This window comes from Lipophrys pholis, assembly GCF_963383615.2.
Source record: "Lipophrys pholis genome assembly, chromosome: 6".
In the NCBI taxonomy this organism is placed as follows: domain Eukaryota; kingdom Metazoa; phylum Chordata; class Actinopteri; order Blenniiformes; family Blenniidae; genus Lipophrys; species Lipophrys pholis.
Window position 1 is genome coordinate 19,816,549 of NC_137629.1, and position 15,541 is coordinate 19,832,089.

At 41.3% G+C, this 15,541-nt stretch overlaps 1 protein-coding gene across 1 annotated transcript in view; it reads right to left on the reverse strand.

Moving 5' to 3' along the window:
* Nucleotides 1–13,878, reverse strand: part of tenm2a (teneurin transmembrane protein 2a) — a gene marked incomplete at its 5' end in the record, with an annotated part of 182,641 nt that extends 168,763 nt beyond the window's left edge. The window contains one exon of the mRNA XM_080465142.1: nucleotides 13,653–13,878. Coding sequence (XP_080321268.1) covers nucleotides 13,653–13,878 — 226 coding nt within the window. The remainder of the gene's footprint in view (nucleotides 1–13,652) is intronic.
* Nucleotides 13,879–15,541: the final 1,663 nt, after the last annotated feature.

Here is a 15,541-nt window from a genome sequence, read left to right on the forward strand (position 1 = left end):
TACAAGTGTTTTCCAAACACCGATGGATCAAATACGCAAGCAAACATTTTAGGTCAGTAGTGTTGGTAGTTATCAACCTTAATTTTATGCAACTTCTGACTGTCTGTGGAACCAACTGTATGATATAAGCTCCGATATTATAAATGAGATATTTATGTTTTTCTTATTGGAAATTTGTGTGCTCTTATTGGGTGTATCATGAAACTAGATTGACGATGTTGACAAATTGACAAATTGTGGGATGTTATTTACGTACCTCTCCAATTCCAAGGTTAACACAATGTTAAAGAGAACAACAAAGCGAAGAAATCATATTGATTGTTTGTTTGTAAATTCAAAATAAGGTCAAATGTGATTTGCAAATACATCCTTTTTTATGAAAAATTGTACAAAAACACTGAGTTGGCAGCTTATCTGTTAAGAAAACAACTACAGCATAGATGATATTAAGCTTTTTTTTATTCTTCTGACATTAACATCTGCTCTCTAGTCAATCTGTAATCCCTTATTTAGCGTATTAAAGGATTTTATGTTAATACTGCTTTTTTTCTGGTATGTCTAAATAACTTATCTCTGTCATCAGCCTCATGACCATCACAGAAAAACCCTCATCCTTCAAAAAGAAGATTACTCTTTGGCTGTTTTTTGCCTGGAATTGAAAACAAATTTGTTTGCAGCTGTGGATGCTGTCAAGTTTGAAAATGCGATCCTGACATCTGAAAACAAAAAAATATGCTCTTTATAATACGTAAACAAAGCCTTACACTCATATTAATTCTTCAAAAACGTATAATTCTGGCATTAATGGGCATGTCAAGAGGAATTCTGAGCTTTGTTTTCAAGCACATAAAACCTAAATAGTGGTTTTCATAAATAAACACAATGCGCATATGAATGTTTTTTTGCTTTGATAAATGTCCCAACACCCTTCTTCTGTTTCGAAGCCTTTCTTGCTCTTATGGCAATCACAAGCTGTTATGTTACCTTGGCCTTGTAAATGATATGTTATGACAGCCCTCACTGACAGTCAACCTCTCAAATCTACGTCTCGCACTGACATACACATACATATCCCATCGCATGTGGTGTGTCATTAACGCCAGCATTAGCAGGGCAGTAACGACCTAACAGATATGCCCAAAAAACAGTGTCGTGGTCAAACACTTCCCACATCTCCCAGATGACATCCGTTCTTTTGGTTCCCGCTCCAGCCACGGGGGCCCTCGCACCTCCTAATGAGGAGACGGAAATAGGTGCGACAAATGTCACCCATTCCTGGGCTAGTTTCACTCCTGCCCAGTGGACAGCAGTCTGGGTTGGACGGGACATGACAGGACATGACACAACACCATGCACTCCGGAGGAGGTCTTGTCACTGAGAGGTGTAGCTCGCAGCAGTGAAACACCACTCATCCATGAGGAGAGAGCCAAAGTTGACTGGTCTGCTGGTTTTGACAGTACTCCACTCACAGTGACGGCAAAGTCTATAAAGTGGCCGGATGTTCAGAAATCTGGTGAAGTTAAAGTGGCGGACATGGAAGAGAACATGTAAAGAACAACCTATTTAATTATGATTCAAGCATCATACTGCTAGTTGACTTTCTGTTAGGTTGAACCTGTTGATGCAGTTGATTCATATACTACACACATACACTTAATGTATAGACTATATCTTCATGTTAAAAGTGTTTTAAACATTGAAATAGCTACACATTTCTTTCATAGTGGCACAAAAAGAAAAAAGCATAACTTCTTTGTTTTGTTTTTGAGGTCCACAGAAAGTGGGAAGCAAATATATACTTTTCTCAGAAAAAGTGACACACTAAGGTAGAAATGTATCATGGTAGATGAGGAAATGTGTTGGTGAATGGATCTCAGGAGGAACGGTGTACACTTGTTTGTCAATGTTTACTACTCATAGATGTGAGCTTTGTACAAGCTCACATTATGGGGACAAGACGTCCCAGTGGTGAAACTATTAAAAAGAAGATCCAAACTTTAGGCTCGGTTAGAGTGAGAATTTGATTATGTTTAGTTTTGGTTGAGGTTATGGTGAAAGTTAATAGATTATCCCCAGAAGGCATCAAAACATCTGTGAAGTGTTATGTTAAGGTTAGTTGATTTTAGAGTATGTCTCGAGGGAAATGGTGTAGATCGATGCAGCGTCCCCAAATGGCACACGACTAGTATGTGTGTGTGTGTGTGTGTGTGTGTGTGTGTGACTGTTCTTGTTCATTGTACAGAATTCACCAAGCGTTGGATTGTTCAACCAACCAATAGGTAACATGAGCTGGGATTAGACCGTCATGAGTCAGGCTAGTTTTACCCTACTAATACGTTGTTGCAAGTTCTTCTGCCATCTGTCAGCACTTCTACTTCAGTGGAGAACGTCTGTCACTATGACGACAACAATTAAGCGCGCCATAAATAGAATCTAATAGTCTTGAAAAGAACCGATTTTTTTTTGTAGGTTTGAGTTTGGTTAAGGGTTAAGATTAGGCAAATATGTTGTGAGTTGAGGGGTAACATGGCAGAGGCTCAGGAGGATAGACACAATGGCAGAAGAAGAGCTGCAAGTTTAAGTCCATTTCTATCGGAAGTATTTCGTCCAAGCACCTGCAGCCCAATGAGGGAAAATCCTTCCACAAACAAGGAAGAGACAAGAAGAAATTTCAAAAAAAGGAAATAAAACACCAAAATTCTTCTCCGTACTCTGGAGCTGTGCTCATCTTCTTGACCTTCACAGCCAGTTATTCCCTCCACCCCCACCTATAAACCACTGGCTCCTCCTCCCCATTCTCACTGGGCTGAGACACAGAGTATAGCGTTGGAAATACATTTTAATAAACTGAATAGAAGTACTCATCCTTTAGGCATCAACAAACAACAAATTTTTTTAAGAAAAAACTAACACCTATACAGAAATATAAACATACATCGGAGAACACGTTCAATGTTGCTGCTGCTGAAGGAGCCTCAAAATACTGGGAGGGAGCTGGTGCTTCCTTAAAAATGGAAGTTAAAGCTGCTTTTAGAGTGTGTCACCTGGAAATTAATGCAACGTAATCAATGTAAACTATTGTAATTCAATGTAATCTGCCTGGAAGGTATTAAAGCACACTGTGTGTTTAGAGACAGAACAGAGCAAGTTGAGGTGAGTTTACACTGATTCTGCAGAACATTTAAGTAAATCCATGCAAGGTCTGCAAATGGCATCCAAAAACACTATTTACGAGAAGGCGTGTTTTAAGATCAGACAATGTTCGAAGTTATGTTAAAGTCAGGAGAAGTGTTGAGCAAGTAGTATTGTAGCTGAAGATGGAGAAAGTCTGCGGGACATGAGTGTAAGTCGATGTTATATTCCAGAAGGCATGATGAAAACAACTGTGTGTGTGTGTGTGTGTGTGTGTGTGTGTGTGTGTGTGTGTGTGTGTGTGTGTGTGTGTGTGTGTGTGTGTGTGTGTGTGTTTGTTGGTGTGTGTGGGGTGGCAGTATTTGGTCTTTGCCATGAGTCTCACAAATATGTGTTTTGCATTTTAGGCATATGATTGCGGGGCCTTGGGAGCCAAGCATACAGTAACTTGCTACGTGGCTTTTGAAAAGTGAAGAAGAAGAAGAAAAAATAGAGCTGCAAAGACAGAGAGCGCTACCAAAGAATTAAGCTGCAAATACATAAAGTGGCTCCACAGGGCAAACCAAATTTTTACCAGCAATTAAACACAAATCTAATTCATGTTGAAAGATCCAGAAACACCGCCACCAGGTCTGTGCTGAGCTCCACCCACTGCAAATTGAGAACAAAGCTAAAATGAGAGCAAAGGTGTGGTTCACACAGTTCCACCCAATTAAAGAAGTTGGAGGGAGTTGCCTTTATTTTATATATATATTTTTTGTTTTAATTTTTTTATTTATTTTTTAACCTGAATATTCTGGTGTCCTGACACAGTTTAGAATTCAGTGAAATTCCCTGAGTGTGTATGTGTGTGTGTGTGTGTGTGTGTGTGTGTGTGTGTGTGTGTGTGTCTGTGTGTGTGTGTGTGTGTGTGTGTGTGTGTGTGTGTGTGTGTGTGTGTGTGTGTGTGTGTGTGTGTGCGTGCGTGTGTGTGTGTGTGTGTGCGTGCGCGCGTGTGTGTGTGTGCGTGTGCGAGAGAAAGAGAAACTCTGTCTGTCTCTCTGTGTTAGCCATGTGATGGACTGACCACTTGTCCTGGAGGTACCCTGCCTTTCACCCGTTGTCAGTGGAGATCGGCTCCAACACCCCCACAACTTCAATAAAACAGTAAAAAAAGAAAGGTTTTTCAAGGATGGAGCTGATTTAAAACCACACAAAAGTGTCCAGCTATTAACAAACCATAAGACACTAAATTACCCTACACTTGGTGTCTTAGTCAGTAGTAACTCGGCACTGACGTGTTCAATGAGGATTTTGATTCATTCTCTTAAGAAAGAAAAAAATAAAAAAAACACATGAACTGTGCAGCACCACTTTCAACTGCACGTAACCACAGCAACAGCTATTATGCTTCCTACGGTTGTACCTTCCCTCAGAAAAGAGATTATTTATAATAAACTTTATTTAGAGAGCACTTTTCAAAACAGCACTGCAAAGTGCTTCACAGACAATATCAATTAAAATGTCAAGACGGCGACTAAAAGGGACAAAGGATTTGCAAGGTTAAAGTTGATGAAAAATAAATGACTTCAACAGAGAGCCCATATTTTATTTTTTTTTTTTTTTTTTTGTGCCAGTGAAGAGTGATTATGACAAAGCTAGCATTTAGCACCACGTTTATCTTGATGGTTTTGTCACATGGCGTTTCTAGAGGGTGGTCCAGCAGAGCGGCGCTAGATTAACATATGTTTGCGATCTCTAAGATGTCTAATGTTTCCCCAGAATGACAAAGTGGAAAATGAGCACCAGGGGACAAATCTTACATTTCTGCACCATCTGTGTAAATGTTTCAAAATTCATTTTTAACCTAAGCAAGCAGAAGGATTGAATGCAACGGCCTAAAAAAAACAAAGTCCTTTGCATAAAGAAAAATATGTGACTCAATGATGCCGTATAGAGATAAGGTATATTTGCCTCCTACCACATATGTATCCAGGGAAAACAAAACTCTTACTTGTGGCTTTCTTCTTGCTTCATCTCTTAATTTATACATTTGCACATCAAATCATCTGCTCTCCCTCACATATATTCAGATGTGGTCATACTATTTGTGAAACATATTTCATCATTATTTGTGTGTCTTTATCTCCATGTTAATCCAATAGTGTTTGAAGATTATTTTATTCACGCAGAAATATCAGTAGGGAAACCAATTATTGCACTGGATTGTTCTGATTTATGTCATCAAAACAAGGACAGAAAGCAACATCAATGCAGACATAAGCTTGTATAAGTAACGCAACGCATACACACATTCAAATTCGGTTGCTGGGAAACATGTTTAATTACAGCCTCGGTAGCAAGTGACTCCGCTGAGGGAAAAAAGAAAAGGAAAAAAACTACCAAAAAAAAAAAAAACAACCCACTTGATAACAGTGACATTTACAATCTGCCTCATTTATCAAAAGCTGCCAAAGCAGAGTCAAAGAGGGTCATTACATAGTAAACATAGATTAACTCAACTCACACAAAAACCCACAGAATATTGTCTGATAAAGGATTTTTGTTCTAAGAAAATTGCAGATGTCAGCATGCATTTCCCTGGACTCTGTCAATTAATTGTCTTGTTCGTTGCCCAATGTGTGTGTGTGTGTGTGTCTTTGTGTGTGTGTGTGTGTGTGTGTGTGTGTGTGTGTGTGTGTGTGTGTGTGTGTGTGTGTGTGTGTGTGTGTGTGCCCATGAGTGAGAGCCAGGATCAGTGCTAAATAGCTGCCACCTCCAGCGTGCATTTCCCCGGCCTCTTCCTATTATTTGTCTCATTTGTTACCCAGTGTTTGCATGCGAGTGTGTGCATGCACCTGTGCCAACATCGCTGCTAATAGCTAGCACCTTCACTTTTGCAGCAGCGACAGGATTCGCCAAAATGAGCTCAAGTATATTTCGGCTTGTGATGTTACAGAATGAGCCTCAAGGGCACATCAGGTGGTGACAGACCTGCGCTTCCCTGCCAAAAAACTAATAATCACTTTTACTCCTTCACAAAAAAAAAAAAAAAAAAAAAATGATGCAGGGAAATTCATAATGCAGGGTAAAGAGCTAAAGTGAGTTGGTAAACTGGGCCCCTCTGACATGTACAGGAGCTTGAGTGTGAGTTTATAAGTGCCAAATGTTGGACCAGATGTTCCTCTGAGTTATAGCCCCCTTTAAGGACCTCCTCGCATGTGTGGAGGCCACATATCCAAGCCCACAAGAACAGTTTCCGTTCTAAAAGAGCGAGTATTGGGATGGGGTGAGTGGGAGTGCATTGAGGACTGGAGGAGTGGAGCAGCGTCAGCCCCAGGATATTCTTCAGCAACTCTGCTGCTCTATTGCTGCAGCTACGGGATGCTTTTGAGTGTCAGCAGCTGGCAGAGGCACAGAATGCCAGGGAGAAGACAAAGATAAAGAGGGATCGGAAGAAGAGGGGAGGGATTGTATTTAATCTCACCGCCATTTATTTTTAATAGCATGCAGCTGCTTTGTTCTCTCTTTGATCATCAGCAGTCCAGGTTGACTGTTACCCAGTGGAATGCATGGATACACACGGGTTTGTGTGTATGGACACACACAGAGACAAATACAAAACACACACTCTTGATTTTGCTTTTGCTTTTTTTTTTTTTTGGTGGAGTTTTGCACTTGTTTTCTCTCACTTTTCAGCATCCCACGTCCCTGTGCGCTGCAGCCCTTGTCACTGTCGGCTACACTGTCGGGCCGTGAAAGGCTGCGAGCAGACTTGTGCTCCGTCTGTGACACATGATGTCACCAGCCGCTGCAAGCAATAAGCATCACTGGGAGGTGAACATGTGGTAGGTACACGCTATTCCCCTAATTCAAGCCACCGCTGTTCAAGAGACACAACCAGGGAAGAAGAAGTCCTCGGGAAAGCATCAAGGACAAGAACCCTCACTGGCTTCCCACTGGCTATCAACAATTGTACTCGAGGCCCCGAGGACCTGAGGCACCTCAACCAGAAGTGACACACTGGGTCTCCGCAGTGGTGGAAGACACAAACATGCGGGTACTGTGCACCCACCGAACGTTTGTCTTAAAGAGAAACTCGGCCCATTTTACACATCAAAGCCTGTTTACGAGTCATTGGGAGTTCTGCATATGAAAAAAAAAAAGTGTTTCATAAACTTGTTTGTAGTTCCTGAGGGAGCTGCCTGAAGTTCGATGAATTCGTCAGCTGGAACTGCAAGTTAGAAAACTTGTGGGTGAGATAGACTGAAGTGGGTCTACGAGCTATATAGTCTTTCATTTCTGCTTAAGGATACCTAAAGCATTGGTGGTCAAGTGCCATAAGATGATAACAGCCACTGTTAATCTGACACTATTATAGGAGTGTAATGTTAAATCACTGGGGCACTCTAAATTGAAAGAGATCTTCGGAGATAGTAGCCACTGTAAAGACAACTTTCTTGCTCAGAAGAGACTTGAAATAGTCAAAGACTTCACACTTACATGATATAATAGACTTAATCAAAGTTATCATGCATGCACTCCTTTCATCTTTTCATGGAGGATTTTGCAAACATGGTCACATGGGAAGCTGCTTTCTCTGGAGGGTTAGCTTTAGTCCCTGTATCTTGCTGAAGAGGACACATTATGTGAGGTTTTTGCTGGTTGACGCTGTTCTTGCAGACACTTGGATGTCTCCTTAAAGAATGAAGAGAGGACTGATGAAACAAAGAATGCCTCTATAGCATAAAGCCTCTTTGCCACCACCAAGACGTGCATTTCCACTGCCTCTTGGTGTTGAATGAAGACGGCAAAGGCAATCATGCCAGGGTATGAGAGGCTGAGTTTTCGGACAAAGCAATCCTTGGCAGCTCTCATTCGTCGAATCAAGAAAGGGAGTGCAAAATGAGTGAAATAAGGCTTTACTGAATGTGCCCTGCAGCTCTTTAAGCTTGAACGAGCTCATTCTGATAACACCAGGTCAAACACATGGAGCTCAGATAGCACCCAAAGCCTGTGTGAAATCAAAAATGAAGACACACCATGCGCGCTCATTGTCAAATCCATCGAGAGAGCCTCAACATAACAAATGTGTGATATGACCACTAAAGCAACAATATAGGAACAGCAAGGGTGAGAGAAAGAGAAAAATGTGACGGAGAAAGCAGATAAGAAATGTGTGAGAGAAGAGCAGAAAAAGACATAAGAGAAAGTAAGAAAGAGATGGGGAGCTGAGAAGAGACAGTAGATGATGTTGAGTGTTGTCCAGACAGGAAGGTAGGCAGGTGGGTGGTGGGTCCTCAGTGTGGACTCCAGCCCTGGGGGCTGAGGAGAATGTAGAGGGATTCATTTAGATCCCCCCCAAAAGGAAAAGGCCAGCGCTTGGGGATGGAGTGGGGGTGAGAGAGAGAGAGAGAGAGAGAGACAAAGTACAGGCTGAAAGAGCAGAAAGACAGAGAAGTGAACGACAATGGGCAAACAATGCGAGGCGGCGCTAAGACAGGACTGGTTAATGTGCTTTGCTAGACTGCTCACAGTGATATATTTGAGTTTACACTTTAGTCATATTTGTATTTCTGTCAAGTGATCCGATTTAGCAGTGATTCATGCAGCTTACTAAACCTCCAAAGTAAAATTACAAAGAAATGAGACCAGCTAGAGTTTTATGTGTCAACTAAAGCCAACAAATGTGTCTCTGATATTTCAGGATTGTTTTTTTTTGGGGGGGGGTTTGTGAGAAAGAGACTTGAGACTGAGAATGAGAATGAGCCTTATTAGGATCACTGATGTTTTTGAAAATGTTGTTTTGTGGTGTTAAACAGTGAACACTTGTAATGAGCTTTCCAGGCTGCTGCATGTTATGTTGAGGAAAGAATGTGTTATTTGTGCTGTGCTTATCCAAGCAGCCAAGGTAATGAGTGTGTAATGGGGGAAGCAGCAAAGTTGTGATCCAATGAAAGTGGGGGGTCTCTTGGAAGACACAACTGAACCCGCTTTATCAATATCTTCAAGGAGCCATTTGGGACAGCCAGTTTACCAAAACTGTAAAATAAAAAAAAAGCTCAAATGAAGCATTTATTTAAAATTATCTAATATATTCTCAGAATTGCACCCGGCAATAGATTTTCTTTGCACTCTGGTAGCGAAACAATCAGACGGAGTTCATTCACGTTCCTCTTCGCCGATTCAGCCTGATGGTGTATCCACGTTGGCTGGTTAATTACTTGTTGGGGTAATGTTTTGTTTATGTCTTAGCTATGTAGCATATGAGGAATTGTCAATGCACTCTGAAGCTGCAGTTGCTGGGAGGATTTAATATTTCTTTACTAATGATAAATGAGCATAATCAAAGAGTGTAGTTCAGTAAATCAAAAGTACAGAAACTTGCGATGAACATGCCTATACGTTATGCAAGATACATGGATGAAAACTGCAAAGCAAACTTTTGAGGTGGTCAATTATTTCTGCGAATGTTGGAGAGCGGCTGTCCATTTGCAAAAGCACAACATTGATTGTAACCATTTATCAAATCTTTATCTGAGTGGCGATTTCATGGTGAAAAATAAGCAGAACAAAGCCAATATGAATACATTGAAACGTGTCAATTGGATAATTTCAGATAGCTTTAAAGTGTATATTACAGATAAAAAAAAGCAGTGCGAGCTTGAATTTTGAGAAAGGCACAAATACATTTGAGCCACTTGAATGGGAAAACTCAAAAACATTTGAAACTAGACTTTGTAATCAAATGTAAATGGTGAAGTTTCTTTTTTCTCCAACAATCGCCTCCAAGAGTCATGGCTCAGGACACATTCTGTGGACATCTGTTCAGCTCCCAATAATTTCCACTGTATAACTTAATACTTCCCCATTTGCCTAAGAAGCGAGTGAAAACCAGATTAATATTAAATCGTGGCTTTTCAGTACGAGCAGAACATTTTCCCAGCTACTCCAGGTCTATCGAAAGGGTTCTAAAGCTATGAAGCACAAATAATCCATGTGCATTTGTTAGTGCACATGCTCAGTAGGTACGAGAGTCCCACGCACGCATGAATCTAGCCATTTTCTTTTTATCTCAGCACATGAACGTAACGACACCTGTTAGGGCACATCAATATGCATTAACACATCCCAGAACTGTAAATTGGTTCATGCTCCACAATCATTATAAAGCAAACAATCTGAAAATAGGTTTGGGTGACCTCAAAACTTCTCAGTGAAAGACAAAAAAAAAAAAAAGAAAGAAAGAAAAATCCTCAAGATGGCTCGCCCAACCAAAAGAACAACATCATTATAATTTAATCAAAGTTAATCATATTTTCAAGTGTGGCCACATCGGCCATTAATAACTAATATTGCAGGTCAGTTCAGATACCCAATGTCTCCTTCAAATCATTTGTTCGTGCTTCGAAAAAATACCCCAAAAAATGATGTGAGAGCTGTCTCCCCCATGTCCAATTAAAGTAGCTACTGGTAAAGAAAATAAAGCAGTCTACTCGTATTAGTCTTCCTCATATGACAAATTATGCAAAATAACCCCCTGTTTTTCTTATCTCTAGCGTACTGGTTATAAAAATATCTAGTTGAAAATGGTAAAAAAAACAAAAAAAAAACAACAACTATCATCTGCTGCTTCTTTCTCTATGTCTTTCTCACTCTAACTCCTTCTCTTTCTCTATCCTTCCAGCACCACTCCTCCTCCCGTAGTGTCACAGTCCATATGGTGCTGCAACACTGTTGGTCTCCTGTGGCCACACTTCCCACGATGCATCTGTGGCTCTGGGCTTTCGAGGGAACCGATAGGCTGAGAGGACTGTGGTATCGACCAGCTATCGCCTGGTGTGAGGTCAGCTCGGTGCAGCATTGGAGTGTGTCCGAACAGCACACATCGCTGACTTCCAGTCTTTCATCCAATCCGCCAATCAATCCTCCATTTTCTGTTTTTACCATGGGCTCTGAAAAACTAAGTTATTTTGTTGTATTCTTTTCTTTCTTTCTTCTTTCTTTTTTTTTTAAAGCTATTTCTTTTATCACTGTGCCATTGCACTTTTTTTTTCTTCCTTTTTCAAACTGCTGTCAGATTGATCCACTTCTCAAATTTCTTGAAAACACACAGGTTACCTTTTCACGCTATAATGAAGATATTGCATTTGGAAAATACCATCAAGGACCTGTGAACACACACACACGCACACGCACACACGCGCACACACACACACACATACGCACACACACACACACACAAGGACAATTCTTCACCTTCTTGTGTTTTTCTACCGTTTCCTGCACTGTTATGTTGTATTGCTCGGAGCTGGCTTCCTCTCCTGTCTGTGTCCATGCAGAGAAAACAGAGCTTAGCAGAGATCAATCCCATTGAGTCTGACTCCTTTCACCGGCAAAGAATCAATACTGCCTGTTTCATGTCCCTCTGCAATATACACATCTGTACACGTACACACGCACACACGCACACACACATACGCGCGCGCACACACACACACACACAACCACACACACACACAACCAGTTAAAAGACACAGCTATGAGAGCCAGCCCACCCCTTTAGAAGTGACCTATCAGCCTATCGGCTAACTTGCTCACCGGGGGTTAGAGAAGTTCATTATGACAGCCTTGCTAAAGGCTTCCTTTGGTCCTCTGCCTCAAAGTGCAGCATTTATGGCTTCTGATTACATTAACAGCTCTCTAAGGAAGCTGTGCAAGAAGCACCAAATGCCTAAAAGTAGTAGACGACCGAAGACCTTTTCCGCATGCACCGAGGTCAGTCGTGTGCAGTGGAAATTGTTTACATGATAAGGGAATGCCTGAGGATATATCATCACTACACTTGCCTGTATACAGCTGAACTGACAGTGGAAATGATTGGTGACATTTAGTCTGACAGCAATTTACCTTTGATATGGCCATGTTGACCTTTGTTTTGAAAAATATCATAATACAAAAATAATGTGACAAACATGATTTTAAATTCAGGGAGGAATAACACTCAAAAATAAAGTATCATGATGATAAAGACCATCACATGAACTTTGATAAGCACAAAGACTGAGAAGTGAGAGACAAACAAAAGCAAATGGGAACTCAGATTGTGATACAGTTTTTGTAGGGGTGCCAGACTCATTTTAGTTTATGAGCCATCTCTTCTTATTTGGGCAGGAACAGTAAAATGATATCATATCACCCTATAGATTTCAATAACTCTGAACGGTGCTATTAGTTTCAGTGCAAAAAAAACAACATTTAAATTTTTCAAATTGAATGTACCTTTGACTACAATATGATTATTTTCTTATTATTCAAAAATCACCCACAGCTTCTCAAAACGCAGGATGTCTTTAGCCTTCACATATTGTTTTAGGTTGAATCATAGCATCACTGATCGACAGTGCCACCGCCAGTGGACAAATTAGGAATAGCAGTTAGTCTTTTTACCTATCTTCATTGTTCATTTTTACCCTTTGCAAGGTCAACCAACAAACCAGTCTCAACACACCTCTAAGCTGGTTTTTTTTACCCTTTTTTGAAATGGCTCCTAAGACGGAACTTTTCGAAAAATGCTCTGACTCTGTCTCGGTGGAAATGGGCAAAAACACAACTTTTTGAATACGCCCGAGCTCCGTCTCTATGTAGATGGCAGATACGCTGCTATTGCGCACCACAGCCGTAGCAAATAAATCTTTCACACATGTGCGAGAACATTGACAAAAACAGCAATGGCGGCCTCCAGAGTGGGATGACTCCCAGTCCATATTCTCCTGGTACTTAGTAGTTTTATAGTTTAGTCAGCCAGAATAGCAATCCAACTTTGTCTTCTGTCCATACGAATATCGGTGTACTTGCCATTGTTAATGTTTCTAACATAATGTTATCTGCATGTGTGTATGTGGTTTCATTATAAAAACAACCAACAGCCCCCACTAGTGGCCCAACATGAAAACGGCGTACTTTTCAGTTTGATTAGCATTCCTGTGTGAGCAGACATTGTTTTCAAAATGCTGCCGTGTAAACAAAAAACTTTTCTGAAACAAAAACGCAGAAACAATGCGTTTTCTATGCCTTACAAAGATAATGAGATGCAACAGTGCGCAGGGTGAGAAATAAAAGGTGATGCAATGGCGATAATTACCAGACTAATATAGCTGTTGTGTTACACATTTTAACATTTCAAACAAGCTCAAGGGAGGTAAGTAGGATCCGACTCCATGCTCACTGACCCAACTAAGAAGCCAAGGTGGGTCCTAACAATCCATATTTATGGAAGAGCTTGGTAAAGTCATTTGATTCAATACCATCGATCTTATGGGTCAGCCCACAATGTGTCAGTGCTTAAAATATAGTTGATTGGATGGTAGTGGTAGCTTCAAATAGATAATATTGATATTCTTATCTAAATGGCATCAAGAACTACAGAACTTATTTATTTTGACGTCATGAAATCTGAAGTTGATTTCCTGCACCATATGGATGTATGAATGCAATGGAAATATGTAGTTGAAAGGTTATTTTCCCTCCATGAACCCACCTTGTCTTGAGTATTCCTCAGCCTCATGGTGAACCAGGTCAGTCACACAACCCCCATAGTGCAGCCTCTGCTCGTGATCGAAGGCCTTCAGAGTCTCACTGGAGCTGTACGATTTCTGGGTGGGCACACGGCATTCGTCTGCATCCAGAGAGGCGGTATTGTACTGGGAGTCTTTGGAACAGCGACCCCTGGTCAGGGAGCGGTGTCGGCGGTCCTTCAGATCCATGCTGATGTTGGGGGTATAGGGGTATAGGGGTCGGGATTCGGGGGGGGGGGGGGAGAGATGGACGCAGAGGAGAGGGATAAGAAGGAAGCTGGGAGGGAGACGGAAGGGCCGCCTAAAAGGCCTTTGCAATGTCAATCTCCACTTCAGTCACCTGGAAAACAGAGATAGCAAGAGGGAAAGATGGAGAGGAGTGGAAACGACAGAGAGGTTGGTATAAAATTAATGGATGCACTGCCGTGCCTCACACTTGTCTTGCACTCCCAGTAGAATAAACAGGGAAAGTTAGGTAAGAGGAAGCACTGCGACTGGACATTTGAGCAACCAGGCAAATATATAACACATCGGAGTATCGATGCGGGATAAGTAAGGCTATTGTGGGGAGAAACAGAGCTGCCAGCAATGTGGTCCACAGAGGTAGGCAGCCATCGACCGCTCTGATGAAAAATGGTCAGCAAGCATTTAAATCTATTACATAAAAACAGAGAGTGACTCAAACATGGTCCAGTCAGCCTAAAGTGATGTCACTGATGCATGAATGCAACAAAAGTGGCTTGGAAGCTTAGAGAAGACAGACGGAGCCATGACAAAACAGACAGATTATACAGATAAGAAAAAAAAAAAAAGGTAAAGGCAACAAAGAAAGAAATGCAGCCGGATGCAACAGGAAGAAGAGGAGAAATGACTTGAGGGCATTGGTAGTCTCTCCCTCATTATCAGAGTGAGAATGAATCTGGCTCCCTTAGAGGCTGTAAGGGATAATCAAACACACCCAAACGCGCACACACACACACCCACGCGGAACATCACAAACACACACAGATGCACATATACAGAAAGGCAGTACCTGAGACCACAGTCTTACCAGATCTTGACACAGCTTGTAAAGCAAGCCGCGACGCAACTGAACAAGTACATTATGACAATACCTAATCTGTGCGAAAGCCGGATCTGTCCAAGCAGCATCCCACGTTTAATCTATTCAAACCTTACACTTGTGCATGCAGATTATACATGATTATGATGCTAATAAAGCCTGATACTAGTGGAGCGGCCTTGAGCAACGCATTACAGTAGCAGTCTAAAGATCAAAGTACAACAATACAACAACCAGCGGTAATTGACAGGAACACTTCCAGCAGCTGCCTGTATGGGATATTTATGGTAATAAATAGGTCATCCGTGGTTCCATTACTTGAGGCTGAGGAAAAGTCTGGTCCACCCACTGCATTACAGCGTAGCATTGCATTTTCATCAAAATATCTCTCTGTCTGGACGGTCAATTTCATAGCAGGAAAAGGCACTTATAAAGAACAGGCATCGCTTGATGGAGTTTATGTGATGCGACTAATTGCATGCTAGAACAGAGAAGAGAATGACAAGGGAGGGAAAAAAAAGAGGAAAGGATACAGTATGTGAGTCAATCTATTCAATGAGGGCTCTTTTTAAAATGCTTAGAAGGTAGTATTGAAAAGTGCCCTGCTATGTCCATTGATTAACAGTAGGTATTAAGTCTCATAAAGAGCTCATTATGCTTGGGCATCCATCACACAGGCTATTAGCAGTTCAACCTTAATGTGTTTGTACCTCGAACGGAGCAAGAGGAAACAGAGCGAGGATTGGCTCAGGGAATGTGCGAACATGCTTTTATACAAACAATGAATGA